Source organism: Porites lutea, chromosome 12 (assembly GCF_958299795.1).
Source record: "Porites lutea chromosome 12, jaPorLute2.1, whole genome shotgun sequence".
In the NCBI taxonomy this organism is placed as follows: Eukaryota; Metazoa; Cnidaria; class Anthozoa; order Scleractinia; family Poritidae; genus Porites; species Porites lutea.
In genome coordinates this window covers 12,689,914-12,711,252 of record NC_133212.1, presented here as the reverse complement: position 1 = coordinate 12,711,252, position 21,339 = coordinate 12,689,914, and the positions used below count along the sequence as shown (strand labels likewise).

At 38.0% G+C, this 21,339-nt stretch overlaps 2 protein-coding genes across 3 annotated transcripts; both read right to left on the bottom strand.

Annotated features, from left to right (window-relative positions):
* Positions 1–124: 124 nt before the first annotated feature.
* LOC140921376 (histone chaperone asf1a-A-like) lies at positions 125–6,920 on the bottom strand. The gene is made up of 4 exons (XM_073371376.1): positions 6,670–6,920; positions 6,446–6,561; positions 2,785–2,961; positions 125–1,840 (listed from the first exon to the last, which is right to left on the bottom strand). The coding sequence occupies exons 1-4, from the start codon at positions 6,776–6,778 to the stop codon at positions 1,781–1,783; spliced, it is 462 nt and encodes a 153-aa protein (XP_073227477.1). The 5' UTR covers positions 6,779–6,920; the 3' UTR covers positions 125–1,780.
* Positions 6,921–9,082: 2,162 nt separating this feature from the next.
* On the bottom strand, positions 9,083–20,312 carry LOC140921508 (uncharacterized). Of its 2 annotated transcripts, XM_073371511.1 has the most exons (4): positions 20,201–20,312; positions 12,673–13,445; positions 11,441–11,689; positions 9,083–9,721 (listed from the first exon to the last, which is right to left on the bottom strand). In XM_073371511.1, the coding sequence occupies exons 2-4, from the start codon at positions 13,144–13,146 to the stop codon at positions 9,686–9,688; spliced, it is 759 nt and encodes a 252-aa protein (XP_073227612.1). In that variant the 5' UTR covers positions 13,147–13,445; positions 20,201–20,312; the 3' UTR covers positions 9,083–9,685. The 2 variants fall into 2 exon arrangements, with proteins under 2 accessions (XP_073227612.1, XP_073227611.1); XM_073371510.1 differs by lacking the exon at positions 20,201–20,312 and having other exon boundaries at positions 12,673–13,622.
* Between the last annotated feature and the right edge of the window lie 1,027 nt (positions 20,313–21,339).

Sequence of the window (21,339 nt, the reverse complement as noted above, 5' to 3'; positions counted from 1 at the left end):
CCAATAGACGGCCTCTCTCAAATAAACGCCTCCTTTGCCCTTTTAATCTTCCATTTGACGCCCCTCCCTTATAAACGCCCCCTGTCTACTCGACGCCTCCGTGACAATTACTCCAACAAGGAGCTAAATCATTCCATTTAATAAGTTTCTTGTTCAATGTCAAGTTCAAAGTAAGAATAGGGTAAAGATAACAGCATAATGACCCTGAATGAGGATTCTGACATCGAGTTAGACTTTCAAAAAAGTCCTCTCTCTCGGTTCGCTTAGAAAATCGTGACATCGAACATGGAGTTTGAGTTCTGAAATGCGATATGGATCTCTAGACGGCCCTAGTCGTATCATAGGATGGACACAATATTTTGCTCATTCATAAACTCTATAGATATTTTATCCGACAGCATATTAGTTTTGTTGAACTTGAAACAGTTATCATTTACGGTTTTGCAATTCATTATTATTAAAATAGTTTGTTTGTATGATAATTAACTTATTAGGGTGAGGAGATACTAATTGAACACTCATGTGTTTGCTACGTCAGCTCTCATGGACACGACCTTGTGAAATCATTTAGATTTACATGCATACTTACGCGCCTTTTTCATCATTTTTACCACTAATTATCAATTCATTTTTATACTGTACAATTCAAACCCTTAAGAGTCCATAACCTATAAGTTCATTTAAACGCTTCCCATGAACGAAAACGGTTTTTACAACCATTTTTTAGCCTTTACGATTTTAGCTATCATAACTTTCTAATTGATTAAGACAGGCTTACATAAAAATGGTTGTAAATGCAGTGTAAAACTTCCTCCAATAGGATAATTAAATACCCAAAATGTGTACATTGATAAAGGAAGCTCTCTGCATCAGTGAGGAAGCAAAATAATGAAGAACTAGAGACAGAAATAGCTAGCTTTCACCAGCATTATGTCGTCTGTTTTTATTTAAAATCCACTCAAGGCAAACATCTCCACATAAACCAACCAAAATTACCAATTATCACAAACTGATTAAATAACAGCATAAGTATCTTGAATACGACTTAGTTTTGGCTGTCAGCACATGAAAATTTTGCAACTCTCCTAAGGCCCAGTTCAGACGCCAAACTTTTCATGAGCCAAACCTAATACATTGAAGTCATTGAATTAAGTACATGAAAAGTTCGGCATCTGAATCAATTAGGAACGCCTGATTCAATTTGGAACGGCTCAGCCATTCTCTTGGCCTAGCCCGGCTGGGATTTTTGCCTTTGGAGCGACTTTGGAATGGCTTTGATTCAGACGCCGAACTTTCCATGTACCGTATCTAATGTATAAATAATTTTGTAAGCAGTTTGACCGAAGTAAGCACTTTTCACCATTTGAACTTAGTTCACCTGCACTTAAGATCGGCATCTGAATCAATTCAGCCAGTCTAAATACAATTTGGGTCGGCCTTAATTTGAATTAGGTTCAGCTCATGAAAAGTTCAGTGTCTAAACCAGGCCTAAGTTTAGTTGCTAATGTTTATAGCAATCATTGATGTCTAAATATACAAAAGCATTTAAATAACATATTCCTTGTAACTCTGTGTAGTCAAAATGGCACTGAAACATGTGAAGAGCAACAGTTTAAGGACGAAACAAAAACAACCTTCATAAGCGATAGATAAAAAATACCTGCATGAATGATAATGTACACTACTTGATCATAATATTCAGGACAATGTGTGTAGCTGATAAATGCAGCTACAATAAAATTTCAAGTGAAAGAAGGTAGTGAATTACTATTAGTCTCAACTACCAGTCGATTTTAAATCTTGTTACTCGTGGCTTTGAGTGAAGAATGTTTCTTTGAAGCTGAAAGAAAAAACAATAAATAAGCCTCAGTATTAAGGACTATGAATTAGTGAAGGAAAGGAGACGTACTAAAAGTATCCACTACAGTCTGAGCCAGCAATCCCCAGCCCCGAGCCCATAGTAACAGCCCTGCTATAAACTAAAATACAAACTACTAACTACTTTATTAACCTTCTAAGTCCTTAGAGTGACCAAGATCAATTTTCTCCTAACAATACACAATCAAGAGAAAAAGTTACGACAATGAATAAAATGATCACCTTTCCAGTTAAAAGCCATCCTCGGAGACCCAGGGGCAGATAAAGGGGGCGAGGGAAAGTCCAAACGGGCGGAAAAATATATATGGAACGAAGAAAAATAAAGAACGGCGAGAAGAGCCCCTGGGGACAATGTCTTACCAGACCAGTTCCAAACGGTCGCCGCCGTTCTGGCTTCTGATTGGTGCCAGAAAAACACAAGTTTTCTGGCACCAATCAGAAGCCAGAACGGCGGCGACCATTTGCAACTGGTCTGGTAAGACATTGTCCCCAGGGGCTCTTCTCGCCATTCTTTACTTTTCTTTGCGCCACATTTTCCCACCCGTTTAGACTGTCCCTCGTCCTCACTATCTGCCCCTGGGTCTCCGGATGGTTAAAAGCCCACTGAATTTTTAAATGCACCTTTCCCTTCCATGATAAGCTCCTTTTTACGAGGCCCCCTGACTGACCCATAAAAATACAAAAATGCCCTCAAAGTTTATTCATACACTGTGTTCTTGAGTGAGTAGGGATTCTAGTATCAAGCTATATTGTGGCTTGGAAACCATCCTCACTGAGGAACCAGTACAAATATAAACAATATCACAAACATTAATCATTATCAGGAAAGGACTCGAAAGCAGTAATTTTTTACCCATTGACAACAGATTAACAGTAAACAAATAAAATTAATTCTGTATGTTGTACCTTTTCTATAACTGGTCTTGCAGGGGGATTTTCTCTCATCTCTTCCTCTGTATACTCATTATTTACATAGTATCCAACCCGTACAAACTCTCTGTCTTTAAAGGAGCAGGTTAAAAGAACCACAGTAACACCAACCAGGTCTTCGTCCGGAATTTTACTTGGATCCGGGGATTTTGCCTAGAGAGAAAGTTCTTTCATTAATTTGCATCATATTACAGATGTTGTGTTAATAAAAATTCTTCAATTTGAAGCACATTGCTTGATAAACAAGAATTATTGCATGCCACAAAGAATTATTAAAGCTAACACATGAGTATTAAAATAATATAATTTATTAAAAATGCATTATGTAAGTGATTACAGTCATTTTACATAAACAATCTACATTACACTGAAGGCCTTTGTCAATACAGAAATATCAAAATCAGAAAACAGAGCATTGAAAGAAGCAGGTCTCACCAGTGGATAAAATTAAGTTACAATGTGTTACAATGTGTGACATCAGTATAAGAACCCAAGCAATAGAGTTGAGATGAAAGTTAAAAAATCACTTGCCCTTTTGGCAAACTCTGTTGCTAAGGTTTACTAGCCTGGAACAGAAGTGCAGGCCTACCGAACCCCTTTTTTACAAACATTACTTTAAATAATAACAAATGCTATTTTCCTACAGCAAATACAGATACAGAGCAAATACTGATACAGAGCACTAAGAAAAGCTAGATTAAAGATACAAGCACAAATTAAACATACTTTAGGTAAACCTATAACCCTCAAAGATAAGAAAACTAAAAAACAGCCACAAGTAGACTGGTGGGCGTCAAGTGGTGTGAAATTCACCAGGAGTGGTTTATAAAGATCTCATTGTCCCAATGGGAACTGAACTAAACAATGTAATCAACACCTAAAAAAAATACATTTTACTGTCAGTGAAAAAGACAGCCAAGTGTAAATAATTTTCTGAAAAACTAGATGCAAACAAAGGTGATCCTCGTAAAAGTTGGCAGTTAATGAATGACCTTCAGTCTCAGCAAAGTAAATCAGCTAAATCTCTAAATTCGGTGTTGACCAAGATGCCTTCAAATGATTCAAGTCATATCTAACTAACCAAATGCAAAGATTTATTGTAGGTAACTGTCTATCTAGTGACAGCCTTCTTGACTGTGTTGTACCGCTAGGGTCAATAATCGTCACCCTTCTCTTTTTGATCTACATAACAATGTACCAAACTGTTTGAATACTGGTTCTCCTAGAATGTACATGGACAACACTAACGTTACCTTTTCTGCACCTACCATACCTGATCGTGATTCAGAGATCAATAATAAATTGAAACATTTTGATCTCTGGCTTAAATCTCAATGTCAACAACACAGAGCTTACAATTACTAGCTTGAGACAGAAACTACAATCTTTCAACGACTACACAATAAACATTGATGTAGATGGCATCCAAGTTAAGCAAACATTCATAGCAAATCTCCTCGGCTTAATACAGATGATCTCTCTTGGAAGCCCCACATACATGTACATGACATCTAAAAAAGAGTCTCAAGTACACACTGCAGTTAAAATATACAAACAAGGTCTCATTGAACCACACTTTGATTACTGTACTTCTGTCTTGGATGGCTTGTTGCAACAGCTGAATGATATAAACTCCAAAAACTACAAAATCACACTGCCAAAATCACACTGTAGTTGCACACAACTTCTTAACTTGCTTGATTGGGACAACATATCAATTAGAAGGGCTAAGCAAAAGGCTAAATTAACATGCAAGTGTACTAATAATCTCACTCCGCCTGTAATTTGTTTGCCCTGGAGAATCTCAATAATTGAGATTCTCAGGGCAAACAAATTCGCTGTGCCTACATCCTCTGGAAGATTGTTCCATAAGTGGACCACTATAACTAAAACTACACTTGAGGAACAACAGGTCATAATAATGACCTTCACAACGCAGAGAGTAATATCATTGTTATTAATGATATTAATATTATTGTTGTTTGGCAAACAAATTTGCTGTGCGTACATCCTCTGGAAGATTGTTCCATAAGTGGACCACTGTAACTAAAACTATGCTTGAGGAAACAACAGGTCATAATAATGACCTTCACAATGCTGAGAGTAATATTATTGTTATTAATGATATTAAAATTATTGTTGTTTGGCAAACAAATTTGCTGTGTGTAAATCCTCTGGATCCATAAGTGGACCACTGTAACTAAAACTATGCCTGAGGAAACAACAGGTCTGAGAGTAATACAGAGACAACACTGAGAGTAATAGTATTGTTGTTTCCAAAACCAAGAACTGACTTCTTCAAGCACAGTTTTAGTTACAGTGGTCCACTTATGGAACAATCTTCCAGAGGTTGACGCACCGCAAATTCTCTAGATGCTTCATTACAGAAAGATGCCTATTGAAAAGGTTAAGTATCAGCTATGAAATTGCGGGTCCCATTACTTTATATTTGTGCTCTCACAAAGAATGTCGACGCATGTAGCACCCTTTGACTCTCTGAGTGAAGTGTTAGCTTATTGTTTCCACGATATAAAGATAATTTAACTTGAGTAAATCAATACTTTGTCTTCTGACAAGATGGTCGCGGGATGCTTTCATGCTACTCTCCTTCTTATTAGGAGCTGCAATCGCTCAAGTCGTAAATTACTGGTATTTTGACTTAATGTTTGGAATGCAAAAAAAAAAAAGAATTGCGCTCAAAGTTGTTTTTGTCGGTATGGAAATATCTATCCTTACCATCAAACTGAAATATCCTGGCTTTTTTTACAACTTTTTGACTTACTTCACTTCAATTTATATAATTTTTATGAAAGCAAAATGTTTCATGTGAACTAACGTTTTCAGAAGAAAAAAAAATGTAGAAATGTTGGGTTTACATCCACAGCGAAACATGTCTATTATGCATCACTTACACTCATATATAATTATTAATGACCCTTCATTCGGTGGAATTCGCTGGTGACAAAACTGTCGCCTTTGCTTTCTCAGATGCTTGCCTTTTCGGGCACCCTGTTTATTTTGACTATCAAGATTTAATTTTTCATTCCAACATGTTAATGCAGGAAACGGAATAAAGTCACACAACACACTTTAAGACTGCATAACATGATCTTTCTGGTATCTTTTGTTATTCTATTGTTTCCAAACAATCAACATACCTTTCCAATTTCCACCTACAAATAATAGGAGACATTTGATTGACAGAAAAATTTGCATTTACTGTTGGCATGTTTCAGGTTTCTTGGTTTGCTGATCAATACTTCCACAAGGCAAATATGTAAAACAGTTATAGAGAATTTGATTTATTTTCTACTGTTATAAGAAAACCTTAAAAAAATTTTCACCACCGTGTATATATATAGTTTATCATTCATTCACCTGTTGGTAAAACAAGATGTATAAAGTTGGTCAAGGAAAGTGTCCTAACCATAAGACACAACAATCCCGAGTTAACAAATTGAGACTTTTGCTTTTGTAAAACATGTGTGCGGTAAATATGGTTGGAACTTTGGAGTCGATGAGAAACTTGAACAACATGTACATGTACAAATTTACCACAAACATGCAACAAGAGAACATTCACGTGCATTTTGTGCCATTTAACAGAAATGGTGGTATCGGGGCATTAATATCATACCTCAAAAACAAACGCGTGTCTTCCTATTGGAACTGGTCCCACAAACACTGAGTCCAGCACTTGATCGTATTCATCGCTTTCGGCAGAGCCAACATATATAATTTTCCATTCTAAATCTAAATAGGCCACACAAAAGCAGAATCACCAACAGTTTTACCAACACATACAAGGTTTAAACACTCTCAATAAGCCAAATAAAGTTAAACTTATTCAATGGAGCAAACCTTCGTCAAGTTCCTCGGTGCATTCGAAGGTAATCTGAAATTGGAAGTTGCTCAAGAAAGGCGAAGGATTTTCGCAAACGGTCACATCATTGATGTGTACTTTAGCCATTCTTTCACGATGAAACGTCACATTAATTCCCTGTTTACCTTTCTGAAATCAGAAGTACAGAAAACTACTAAAATTCGACAAAGTACGATATGATTTTAACAATCACGACATTGTCTTGAGAAATGGCGGAAAAATTCTAATCTGGCGCGAAACGAACACCAAACTACGCATGCTTAGCTACCTTAGCTGCCTGGCCTTCAGGATTCAGCTCCAGTCCTTTGGCGTTTGACTCAAATTTGCGCGTGCTCAAAAGAATGGGCCTATTACACTGTAAAAACAGATAAGCTAAAATATTTCAAGACAAGGAAATTTTAAATATTTCAAGTAAAATAAAGCTTCACAGACAAAAGATTCTTTTTTACTTCAGGTTAACTTAAGGCCATTTTCCCACGCAATAGATTGATTGACATGCTTCGTCTTTCTCAAAGCTCAAAAAACCACAAGTTCGCAAAGTCGGTTTTAAGGATGGTTTTCAAGTCACTTGCAAATTTTCTTGAATCGTTTCAACTTTCCGACTTGTGATACAAAGAAAAATAACTTGAGATTTTAATTTACTTTAGCCTTCACACACTTATCTTAAGTTAATTAAAACTTAGCATCTCTTAAGTCTTGCCTTACCATCCTCTAAAAGTGTCCTGCAAAGCAGATTGTATGCGAGATACCGCATTTTCTCGAATAAGTGCCCACGCTCTAATAAGCAACAAATCCCTGGGCCATAATATCAAACAGGCGCCCCTCCCCCCTCACCTAGGAGGGGATAGGAGGCGCATATCATCGAACAGGTTGATCTCAGGGATCTATTATGAGATAATCGATATTTTCCAATAGCATACCGTGACGATATATCTGAGTTTAATGGGACTACACGGTGTGCTTGATTACAGTAACTGTTTTAACAAACCTTAAAACTTTCCTATTAAGGATTTAGCAGAAACAAATTTACACTTTTAGCAGGAGCGTAGCGTCCATAAACGCACATCGGTCCGTGCGTACAGTCGAAATTGGAGAATTTTTTTGGTATTATTTCATGAAAGCATTTTTTATTATTTATCAAATCGGGATCATGGATAAATTTTCGCATTACATTAGCGTCTTGTAACCAGTACTTGATGGCGTTACTGTTTTACCCTTTTTTTCCGTAAACACTGTTAATACCGGTAACGCGACAGACGGGTAAACAATAAACTTCTGCATTTTCCTCGGTATTTATTTATTGAAAATGTCCCGTATAAAGCGCGGAAAATGACATTACCGATACCCTAAATTCAGAAATTTTCTGGGGGAGCGACTTCAACGCTCTAAATTGTCTTCCCGTGCGTACGCCTTCAAACAAACAAAGTCTCACGCTACGCCCCTGTTTAGTCGTAATCTGGAAAAAGCGGCCGGGCGCTGAGTGCCAAAGAAGTGATTTCAGAGTTTTTATTTCATGTCACGGGTGACAAATTACTTCTTAATTTTGTCGCGAACTTTCAACGTAAATTTATGATTTCACTTGTGAAATTGCAAAATTTCATAATTTTAGTCTTATCTTTTTAGTATGTGGAGTTCTCGATACCACGGACAATTAAAACCCCAAGATTACAAGCGTAATATGTCACCCATGATATTGATAAGCGAAATTAGGCAATAATTTCCCGCGTTTTGCGCAAATTCTAATAGTTTCCTTGCCTTTAATTAAAAGGGTTCAGAAAATTATTAGATATTGGACAAAACGCGAGTGACTGATATATATTATTCTCTAGGAAATTTCACGTGTCACTTTCTGATTACACATACCGTTATAACAACCTCGTCCCCAGGGTGCGCTTTTCCCTGGCTTTGGAGGTGGGGTGCCCCTCCTCCAAAGCCAGGGAAAAGCGCCCTGGGGACAAGGCTGGTCGAATAATAGCCGCTCCTCGATTAATCGCCTCCCTCGATCGAATAATCACCCCCTTAGCCGGAAATATTGAAAATAATCGCCTCCCTCGAATAATCTCCCACCCCCACCTCTCTCGCCATCTTTTCTTTTTTTTATCCCCTCCCTGTCGCGTTGAAGTGGAGTCTGATGCAGCAAAACTGATCAGTGAGGATTCAAGCTCTGACGCCGAGGATATTGACACTGAAAATTAATGAAGGAACCAAATTTAGAACACTTAGAAAGCCTATGTTCGGTTTATTTAATTTTGATGTGATCATTTTTTGATTTAATGGGATAATAACACAAAATATTTAGGGCACGACTTCCAGTGGGCAAAATTTGAAATAATCTCCTTCCCTCGAATTATCGCTCCTTCTTGTGCGAAAAATAGTAATAATAGCCCCGACTATTTTTGGACGAAATGCGATACTTATTTTTTCCAACAGTCCGATTTTGAGTTTCATGCAACTGGCACCCAGGCCTCTGTTCACAGATGCGCTTTTCGCATCCTTTGATAGACAGAAATCTGTTTCAAAGCGGTTTTACTCAAAGCCGGATACGGATCCTCAAGTAAGTGAAAAAGTTTTAATTGTCTCGCGTTACAGAGTAAATAATAAATAAATTGCAAACGATATAAGATTTTGTAAGGAATAGTTTAGTTGCACGAATGTCTTGCCCTGTATGATCGTTCCAATTACCAAAAGTGGCCAAAAGTCTATAGTGTCTTATAGTATTCACACAACGCCAACAAAAGGGCTCGTTTCGTATTCTGGACGATATCTTGCTTTCGGCATAACTAAAATTCCTTATGCATTGTAGCGTTCACCAGCGGCTGTTCTCTTCTCGATCAATCGTCTTGACTGTAGCATCTCAGTGCTTGTACAAAACGGACAGCATGATAACTAACTCGGGGTTATGGCTTCCATTCTTGTTAAGAGGTGAAGGTAAAAAGCCTGAATCGCTTGATAACCAAGCTCGTGGTCAAAGAGTACCCATCCTGATCAATTTTCTCAGGTACCAAGCACTTTTCTCTTGACGTTTCGAACCTAAAAGAAATCAGAAACAGAAATCTTCTAAGCGTTTGAGAATTTCAGTGCCACACATTGTTTTTAGAAAACGATGGATGTAATTAATTCTACAAACGAATGTCAAGTATGATCAATGACAAATTTACAAGGGCAGGATAATCTGAATCTTCTTTACTTGTATATATATCGGGAACACTTAACGACGGTGAGCCGTTGTGGAAGCTTGAAAAGATCCAAGGTTTATTAGGTTGTCTGATGAAGGTGCATGTTTATTAGGGAGCTTTTGCACTCTCGGCGGAGCACCAAGGGTATAGTGTAAGAAAATTTTGTTATCTACGCATCCACTGAGAAATTTTGGTTCTAAGAAAATCTTCGTTACGTAAGTCTGTAAGTACGACCGTAAGTCCACCCATTCATGGCAGCCCGAGTGATGTTTTTTCATGATCTGGAAATTTGAATTTAAAGGACCCACGCCTTTCGGCTGTAAATCGCATGGCGACCACCCTCAGGCTTCTAGAGAGAAAAAAAACCAAACCGAGTCTTTCTTTCGACTAAATTTCGTCTACATTGACATGGATAACAGAGAAAGGGCTAGAGTGAGAGATTGAAACAAAGGAGACCAATTTCGTTGGAGGAAAAACATGAAAGTTTTATAGCGGCGGTGAGAAAACGAGAAATGCTAGCGGCTACTAAGATGAAAATTAGCGACACTCAGTAAAAATAGTGAACATAAACACATATACGACATTTCCTCGATAAAACGTGTACCTAGGACGTTTCTGGCAGTTTCACTTTGAAGACGTGCAAAACAACGGCAAAGAAATGTACAAAAAAAATTGCTACACGTGCAAAGTTGGGTTTTTTTGCTAGTTAGACCTGCTTATCTTTTTTGCCGTTTACCTTGCCGTTGCAGAACAACGTTTCACGGTTTTTTTCCTTTGTTTGAGGAAACTATAAATATCAACGAGAGCTCCGCTTTCAGCCCTGGCTAAGGGCCTGTTTACATGGAGTTGAGGGACCCCAGACAGGTGAGGCAACATGTGGCGGGTCACCCTTCCTATCATGTAAACGTGATCAAACTTAAAACGAGAGATTATATGGACATACGGGTTACCTCACCTACCTAGAACCAGATGTTGAAAAGGTGGATTGCGTTATCCACCGAATAAATCATTATCTACTGGATAACGCAATTGGTTTCCCAAATACTTATCCACTGGATAACGATTTATCCGGTGATTAAAGCATCTGGGGCCAGGGGTCCCAAACCTCCATGTAAACAGGACCTAAATCGATTTAGAAAACAGTGGATAGCGTTTTTAGCGCGCTCTGATTGGCTACTCAACCTCCGGATATCCAGTGCTATTCACTGATTCACTTCCAGTTCCTCCGAGCGAGCGAAGGCAAACAACCAAAATGGCTTCCCGCGGTTTGCTGCCGTAACAAACAAAGATATTTCACAAATAATCAAACAAGCTGATTTGTCAGTGTCTCGCAGATCCATTATTTGCCTCGGCCTTCGGCTTTAGCGAATAATTGATCTGTTCGCCACGGACAAATTAAGATATTTTGCTCGACCTCGTCCAATATTTTGCGTGGCCCCCCGACCGAGTTATTTGCATGCTAGCGCGCAATGCTTGAACTGGCCGTGATGGTGTTAAAGCCGCATATTGCTATAGCTACAGACGGCGAAAATACGATATATAAGCTGGTACGCAAATCGCATTTATGACCAACCTTAAGAGATTCCTTGAAGGCAGCAAAACTGTTATTTGTTTCCACGGTGTTATCCAGACTCCGTGACCTGCTTCTATGCCGAGGAACCCCAAGAGAAGTCAGTGACGTCAGTCCTTTGTCCCCATCTGGAGTTTCACATGACTGCTCTTCTATCACCATATCAAGACTCTTGCGTGGCATATTTTGACCAATGCACGGAAAGGAGCTTCTTCTGGACGCTAGCATATATCTGGCTTCTTCAACACTTGACTTAAAATTAACGAAAGCCAATCAATCAATATGACAAGTAACTACAACTTTTCAAAGAGGAATTAATCGATCAAGAAAATAAGGAGTTATTAACGAAAACTTAACTTGAGTGAAGTTTAAACCTGAATGAACTTCGTAAACTATCATTTACAAACGTGATATAATGTACTTTTTACTCGCGTCGTGTTCCACCTTTAGTTAGCTTTCATCGAATACAGCCGTTTCTCCTTGCCCCTCGCCACTAAGGACAGTCGGAAACGGCTGTACTCGCAGGCTACTTCCACCTACTCTATGCACGAGTAACGTATTGTATTTCAGCAATGTTTTCAGTTCTTAGATTCCTTTGATGGGGTCCTTGAAGCAACTGGAATTTAACTTCTCTGTCATTATTGAGCCTCTGTATGGATATTTCCGATGGGATCGAAATCGCGAAGATCGCCATGATGAAGCGACGATTACATTGCCTAGTTTTTAATAACGTTTGACAGCGCTAATCGTGCATTGACGGCAAAAAGATCTGCCAAAAATTGTGCCGCAAGTTCAGAGTTTTTGTTTTGCTTGTTTTCTCGTTTCCATCGTCGTTGTGCTTGCGCCGAGCTGGCGATTTCGCCTAAAAAACCTGAAAAAAAACGGGCGATTTGATATAAAAGCGCAATGAAATCTATGCCCGCTGGTACCTTCAGAGACGCTCATTATTTCCCGTCCAGTCTACCAGCACTCGTGGCAAATGTCACAGTGCAATAAAATCGGATCCCACTAAACAAGTGAATAACCAGTTAATTTCATTTTGAGTAATTCTGGAGTCCGACCAATAGAACGCTACCTGTCAACAATGGACCAAACCTTTAAACTCTCCTCTGAGCCACGTTTTTAACAGGTGGCTGTGAAATAATATGTTTTACAAATAATAGCTACAGAATGACTAAATATTAAATAACGGCTGCACAATACCCAAAGTTTTAACTGTTATTAAATTCACTTACTTCAGTTGGCATCAAGAAATTGGGATCCAAATCTTGTTTGGTAGAGGGTTTACTTGTGACGCGATACTCTCTATCTTGGTGTACTGTAATACTTGGAACTCCATCAGAAGTATGGTGCACCCGCATATCGCAGCTATTTACAACAGGCAATGAAAATAGGTCTTTATCTCCAATTGATGGCGTTTCTTCTCGGTCTTGAATATCGTTCGATCCATATGTTAAATCAGTCGTCGATGAATTTTGTAGAACAGATAATGAGTTTGTGTGAACGATACGTGCAGCACCAGTTGTTCTAAATCTTGACTTTAAAAGCCCACTTTTCGGTGATTTATTGTGCTTTAAAATTATCTGTAGGCCGTCAACGTCGACGTCGTGTTTATCGTCGATTTTGTTAAAGCGTAGAGTGTTCACACTTTCTGCGATAGAGACTTGACAGTTAGAAATTTCAGTGTTGCTGGAATTGTTAAATTCCATGTCTTTATCTTGTGTTGCCAGACACTTGGTCTCAATTGCTATCAGCTTTCCAAATGAATAACTTGCAGCGTGCCGTCTTTCTTTGCCGGGCAACCTCTGGCCATTTGCCAATGGGATTTTTGCTTAAGTTAAAGTTGTGGTAGCGTCGTATCCTGGACACCGTGAAAATATCGCAAAACCGGTGTTCCGTCAAGATTCAAGTCCTCGATATTTCGTCTTTTAACCTGGATATAATCTCCTGCAGGGCAGTGATGTATCAGTAAAGAATGCTGGCTTTGGTATTTTCAGTTCCACTTTCCCTGTGTACATAGTAAAAAGGATATAATCTCAAGTCAATACATGACTAAGGCGGACGAGGTCCCCCGATGATTTGGGCGAAGATGAAATGGTATGCAAATTGAAAAATGAACGATGTTTATACCCTCTTGCTTGAATCAATGATGACGAAAATCTTGATCCCGGTGGCTTTTACTACCCTGAACTATTTGTTTCTTTCAATTTTGCCGTTTCATACATCCAAGGCTTTTATATCAATTTTTTTTATATGGGCATTTCGCTCTCTTCTGACGTCAAACAGTAAAAAATAAAAATATTGTCGCTTAATTATGCAGCCTACGCAAAAGTAATCATATTAAAGCCATAACACTAAAAATGGAAATCGCAGATTGGATTTAAGTCATTAGGGAATTAATACAAAAAGACATGCTTCTTTTGTGAGTCAATTTACTGAAAGAAATAATGATATTAGTATCCTTATCTGAGGCTGATGTTCGCAGTTTGGCTCAAAATAATGTTTCAAAGTTTTGAAGTTTTCGTATCATATCATGTATGCGAGCAATAACAAACGGTAGATTTTTCGTGCAATACCACTTACAACGACAAATTATCGCAAAAAATTGACTCGCCATGGTAAATTGCCAAATTAGTACTAATTTGAACACGACGAATCGATTTTAATTCAGTTCTTCAGTATACTCTGGCGGTATGCTAACATCCAGCTAAAATAATCAAGTACAGAATTGCAAATTTAAGCAAAATATATATTAACTTGTTTTTAAGTATAAGGAGTCCAATATTATTCTGCGATACTAGATTTGGCACCCATCATCGACGAAAAAAAATTAAATAGGGCTAACATATTGGGTTAGATTAGTCTCAACGAGTTCCTATCGTGTAAATCACATGCCACGACATGACATTTTTTCTTCATTGTTGTGAGAGTTTGTTTCAATTAAATTACTGGTGTACAAGTACCAGTGGAGCCACATGTATAGCTCTAAAAACAAAATTATGAATTGAAGGCCGACTTAACACCAAACATAAATAACTTATTATTTATTTTGACCCGATTATCGATGTCATCGCCAGCAAATTTTGCGGCAAGTCCAGAGATAACAACCAAAAAGCAGATTTCCGTACTTCGCAAAATTGCCGACAAGCTTCCCTACTCACACAGCAACATAGGGTAATAAAGATACAGCAGTCAAGTATTTAGATTTGTGTACAAAATCTCATCGATTAGTTTTTAAATTTCATTGGTTCCGTGAGCTGAAGTAACGACCATTTATCTCCAGCTGGGCCTATCCATTTTTTAATTACCCGGCAAAAATTGATAATATCGCTCAAAGAAAGCAAAACGACAAACCGCTATTGTTAAAATCCATAAAAAATGGACTGAAAATTAACTGTCCTTTTCTATTCATTTGTATTTTCCCGTTTGTTATTGTTTATCCATGCATGGTACCTCCTGAAGTACCACTAAGTCGCCCGATAAATTGCTTACAGCAATGAAAGCAAGCATACACATCGCGGATACATTGTTGAAAACCAGTGTGATACCAATGAAAATGACCATCTAAAGGGAACTTTCCCTCGTTCAAATTTAATATTTCAGTTTTTTTTAATTTTTTGTTCTTATCAATAGCTTCCACTGACCGGCGTAAATATCATCTTTCTCTTACAATTCTTACGGTCCTTTAAGTTCTATATTACAGCGCAGCCGTATTTACATATTTTTTTTAATGCCTTCAGCCATACATCATGCCGGGCACTGAGTTTCCGGCATGGTGTATTTTCTATCAGAAATCAGTCAGGTACAAATTGGACAATTTCAGAGACCTTACCTTTGGTATCAGTATAAACCGAATGGATTGTTGCTGGTAGCTCGGTGTCTGATTTATGCACGTTAGCTCATGAACTGATACTAATTTCTAGCAAAACGGTACTGCTGGCAGTTGTTTTTAAGATGAATATTTTGTTTCTGCTTACATTGCCTCAGGAAATGACAGCCTGGTCGCCAACAGGTGCATGGAACAAAAATAGCCAGATTATTTGCAATTCAAGATAATCCCTTTATATTGACATTTATTTTTGTGTTTCAGGTTCTCTTACCTTTTCTAGCAGAGAAGCTACCCTTTAATTAAAATAAAGCGATTTACTTGTGGACTAAAAAGGTAGAAGAGCCAAGTAGCTCGTATACTGAGTCAACTAGTTCGGCCATTTACAGATAATGACTGGGGACAAAAGGGTAAAATAACAACATGCAAATGAAAACATGGAGTGGGCAAAGCTCGGAGAAAAATAAAACTGGTGGGTGTGTATGACGTTTCTTTTAAAATTGTTAAGCGTTTTATATACAGGGAGGGTAACCTTTTTTATTCCTTCATCCATGTGATTCAAATGTGTATTTTGACAGCGAGAGTAATTCATTTAACGCAATAGCAATTCAAAGTATTATCTTGGAGAATAGACCTTGTAAGTCAGATATAAGTTCTGTCAAGTCTGATTCGTTAGCGGTTGATCGGTTAAAAAAACAATATAAATGATTCAAATGAAAATGAACACCCCAGAATTGAAGCTCATTTGTTTATCAATTAATTAATCTACCATTTTAATCATTCAATTTTTTAGGCCCGGGCTAAACGTCGGACTTTTCATGAAATGAACCAAAGTGTAATTTTGGTCGAGTTGAATTAATGAGTTCGTCTGTAATTGGTCAGACGTCAAACTAATGAAGCATCGAACCAATCATATCAGACGACAAACGGGGCCAGTTGGTTTTTACAAGAAAACAATTTGTCGTCTCAAATATACCGATTTGCAATTGGTTATTATATATATCACATCCCACCGCGTAAATGCGCAAAAAACCTCACAATTTTAGAATGGCACTGAATTCTACAGAAGAGTTGAATACAGTGGAACCTCCCTGATATAACCTGAAAGGCCAAGGGACTTGCAATATACGTTCGCTATAACGAGGTTTCGCGCGTGAAGTGGTAATCTCACCACTCCAAAAAAACATTTTTACTTCTAACTCATAACACTTCACTTCTGATGCAAATGGTTGTTAATCAGTTGAAACCAATACACGCAGAGAAACAGTGAATGAGATTACTTACACATGTATCTGATTTCAAAGCCACCGCAGAATAATTAAATTCCCTCGTCTATGGCAGCTTGCACTGCTTCAATCAAGTTTTATCAGTGGATTGGTCAGACCCGGTTTCTTAGTTTACCCCTGAAAATAAACGACCTGTCGGGACCTGATCCTGACCTGATTGGCCAGCTCTGTTGAACACTAAACATCTGTATCCTCTCCGGTTTCGCAGATAAAGTAGCAGACGGCGGGACGAAACGGTAAAAATAGTGGAAAACAGCCCCGGACAAAAGTCCGCTCTAATAGTTGTCTGTACTTTTAGTGACTGAGGTGCCATTATTATATATAGCTACAGGGTTTACTGTACTCCGAAAAGAAATGTACTAAATGTAAAATGCATATCTCTGCCTAAAAAGTCAGCCAGTGTAATACAAACTAGAAACCAGAGGGTGTATACTGGGCTACCATAAAACCTAGACTAGGTAGAAATAATGTATGAAAAACGAGAAGTTTACCACAACAGACAGCTGACAGAGTCTGAAAGGAAGAAGTAACCCTGCTAAACCCATTCCCAGGCCGGGCACCACCCCAACCCAAGGGTCTCATTAAACTGTTTTAACTGAGACTATAAATAGATGATTGATAATTCCAATGTTATTGATGGTCGATCCAAAACAAGCTAGGTGGGTATACCGTGTGGCACAAATTTTTGCGGAAGTTTATTTTTGCGGATTGGTGATTTTTGCAGAAACTAATTTTTAAGACTAGGACACATTGGTTTTTCTCGCTGCGAATTAATTTTTGCGATTTTCAAAAAGTACACAGTACCTTCCCTGCTAGCAGAGATTTCTCAGGACGAGGCAACTGAAAATGAGAGGAAAAATCAGAGACCTCCGCTAGCAAGGAACCAGTACCCAGCATTGATAATATTTCCGTTCTTGATAGGTACATGCAATCAGGGAGCAATAGAAATACATATTTTCAAACAGTAAGCAAGGATATTGCTACTCAAAAGCTGGTGATTGAAGTACTGATTTTTCCATAAGGCTGTTGTGTTGATCAGAAACACTGTTGAATTTCACCGATCCAGTTGCTCGTAATGTTTACGTACCCAACAGTTTCAGTTTTAACAGTTAATTCGTGTGACTCTCTTAGCGCTTCTAACTCAGTAGGTAGCTCACAGTGCACAAGGTTTCTCGATAAAAGATTTACTCGAAAGAGTTCGCTTGTAAATAGGTCTCTCGTATAGATCATGAACTATACCACTTCCAAAATATACTCTTGCCATTTTTTGCTGTGGGCTTACCATCAACAGCGTTTACATTCGTATTTTTGGCATTCTTATGCTTCCACCGATAATAAATAGCTTATTGCTTCGAGTCGCTTCGAGCTCCTTAGAATGTACTCTGCTGAAGCCCGCTGACCTATTCTACGCATACTCTTATATCTTGCATCTGAACAGGCCAGAGTGCGATTTGTACCAGAAGGAAAAACCGAACTCATTTTATAACTGAGCTGTGCCACAGGCAGTCCAGTAAAAAATGTATGACAACGTTGTGCCCAGAAGTCCATGTTAACTAAGGTAGATAACAGAAGTATGCTTACTATGAGTAAATCACTTATCAACTGATCTATATACATGCATGGAGTAATTTCCTACCTCTAACAAAAGTTCCAACATAATTAGTAAAAGAACTATCTTGACTGATTGAAGATTGTATGATAAATGAATTCCTAGATTATCAGGACTGATAAATGTCTGTCAGGACATGAACTCGAGACTATTACAGATCTATAGGTATAACTGAGCAAAAGTCAGTGTAAAAGATGGAAAGCAAATCAAATTCATTGAATTAGTATTCAGAACCTGGCAAACTCTGCTTTTCAACCAACAGTTCCTAATACGATTGAAAAGTTTCAACGAAATTATTTACACCAAAAGTCACAATACATTTGATTTCAATCACAGCATGCATTATTGTAGCAAGTTGGTTATCAAGATCTTACTGCATGGTGATACTGTACGTAGTGTATGTTTCTAGCGTTTCTAAAGTAAACATTCCCTTTATTTTATTACTTTTTTAAAGTTCAGTTTAATCGTCACTTGTCAAAGGATTTTCTCTAGTTTTAGAAAAGGTAAATGTTTTTTCTCCGAACGTTTTAATTTGGCAATTTTGTCAACGTCCCATAGTCAGCCGGGGGGATCAGGCCTCTGGATATTCGTTGTCCTGTTTAGGGATATAACTTGCAGCTATTTGGTATCAGTTATGTGAGTTATGGGATTCAGGATCGAACAAGAAACAATGATCCACATAACCTTATCGCTTACGGGCCTCGTAGAACGCAGGAAACTAGTAGAAGAAAGAAAAACCATTCAAACAAATCTTGTTATTCGTATTTAGAGCTTGTTCGCAGGCTATGTCTGTTCCAGAGTTGTATCTTTTAGCGGTCAATTGACCTTTCCGGGGATTAAATACAATTCTGACGAGAATCCACGCAATCCGAGATTATATCCCCGCCCCGGGATTATACGTTAAACAAGCTTCTTTGCAAACGCAGTAAATGAAGTAATATATCAGAAACCCATAAGGGGTTGTTCAACCCCTTATGAGTTTCTGGTAATATATAGTAGTTTGTTTGTGATCAGAGCCTCCGTCTTCAAGCTTGCCTTAGGTCATGTTGAGTTGATCTAGGTTCACAGAAATTTAAACTTGAAAAAAATCAGAATCTTCTTTAGATGATAACGTCAGTGCGGTTAATTATCATCCTTATTGTCACTTGTCTGACTATTTCACCAACAAACGTCAAATTATATCTTTCAGAGTACAAAGATTGTTGTATCTTTAAAAAGACAATTTGGAATTGCGAAAGAACACCTTTAAAATTACTAAACATGCCAAGTTTTAAAGCAGGGACACGAACTTCCTCTCGCGCCAAAATAGGTCAAATTTTCTAAGACTAAAATCATATAGGATGAGTCTTCTTTGGTTTCCCTTGAAGAACGGGAGTCCGCGATCACTTGGGTCTTATCAGGACCAATACTCACGAACAATAGGTCTAAAATAACTAAAAAATAAAAGGTAACACCTTTGTCCTGCAAACGTCTTAACCTTCGCGTCGCTCCGTACGACCGCGACGTATAAAATAGCGGTCCTGTAGTTGTCTAACAGGAGAAGTAAAAACTATAAATGTTCCCAATTAGATATTTCCTGCTAAATACATCGTGTATATTTGTCTTTCTTACCTTTGAATAAGAGCTTTCAAATGTGACTTCACTTTTTGAGGTAAGTATGGTTAATTGTGAAATATTGTAATCAAATGAAGTGGGGTCTTGTTCCCTTGGAGTGTTCAGTGTTTTTTCTTCACTGAGTCATAATATTGACTAACACAATGGTGAATACTTATGCTATTAAGCTGTTTTGTCTGGTTTTAACGATAGAAATAATTTGAGATTCCAAAGACTATTTCTAACAGAAAATTAAAGTACTAGAGAAAAATGCGCATTTATACTCCATTCGGCTTTAGATGCATGTAAATGAGTTGGTTCCCATCATTTCAGTTTCACAGAACTGGTCCCATATTTCTATATCCGTGATTCTTTATGGAGGTGGTCAAGAATTTTGTTTTGATGTCCCCAGGATTGGCCGGCAATAACAACAATCATATGTATCATACCTCTTTGTTCCGTGAGTTACATGCACAACAATTCAACATGTTCTCCGGTCCGAGTAGCCATTGGCCTCGAATATTCCGGGTGTTAAAAAAAATCTTCCTAGTTCAACTACGAGTAGGGACGCCCGAACAACTGTAGTTAACTAAACATGCAGCTAAATCACCAAAGATTCATTTAATCACGGCTGATATGAATAATGTTTTATATAGTTTTTAAACAATTGACACTTATGATGGTGTCAAATGCCATAAGTTGCATAACGTAATCAGATAAGCCGAAAAGAGGTCTCTTTTGTTGACCGGTGGAATTCTTCCGGAATTCTTGAGCAACGTCTAGTGTGAAAAAGGTCAGTCTAAAATTCTAGCAAGAGTTTTCTTTTCAAAACTAGCAGGTTGCATATATAGTCCGACTCCTCGTTTATCAATATATATTCAGTTTCAGGTATCACTATGCTGCTATGATGGGATTATGAGATTCCAAGCCAGATTGTGTAAGGTGTAGAATGCAAGTTCCAGTTTTCCGTTTAGAACATCTACCTCGTCATGCCGTGACAACCTTTTTTATCGATCACAAATCTATCATGAGACAATGGCTGTATAATACTGCATTTTGATCATTTTCCTACGCCAGCTCAATATATTGCGAAAATGTAGCCTCTTCTAGCACCAAATTTGGATCGTTATAGATTCCACGCTGTATCGGATTGCGGAGTCCAGGTAATGGATTCCAGATTTCAAACGTTGGCGGATTCTGGATTCCTAAGCTGAATACTTTAATCCAAAGCCCAGAATTCTGTATGCCACAAGCAGAACGTTTCCAGATTCCTGAATCTGGTTTAGCCTGTATGGACAGCGGAACTCGTGATGTTCGTTTCAGGGAGGTGTACGCATAAAAGAGGCCAGTGTTCTCAAGTGGAGAGTTGCATATTGTTGTTCCTTTAAAGTTTTCGGGTAAATTACAATTCGTATCTAACCACAGAAACTACTTATCTTGGTGAACAGAGCTTATGCAAACCTTGCTTTCATAAGAAACTTAGAGAATTCCTTTTTGAATCATTTCTGGTAAGTTAGGAAAGTTGATGTTTTTATCTTTTATTATAATTTTAACGTTTAGATATTTTATTCAATATTTCAAACTTATC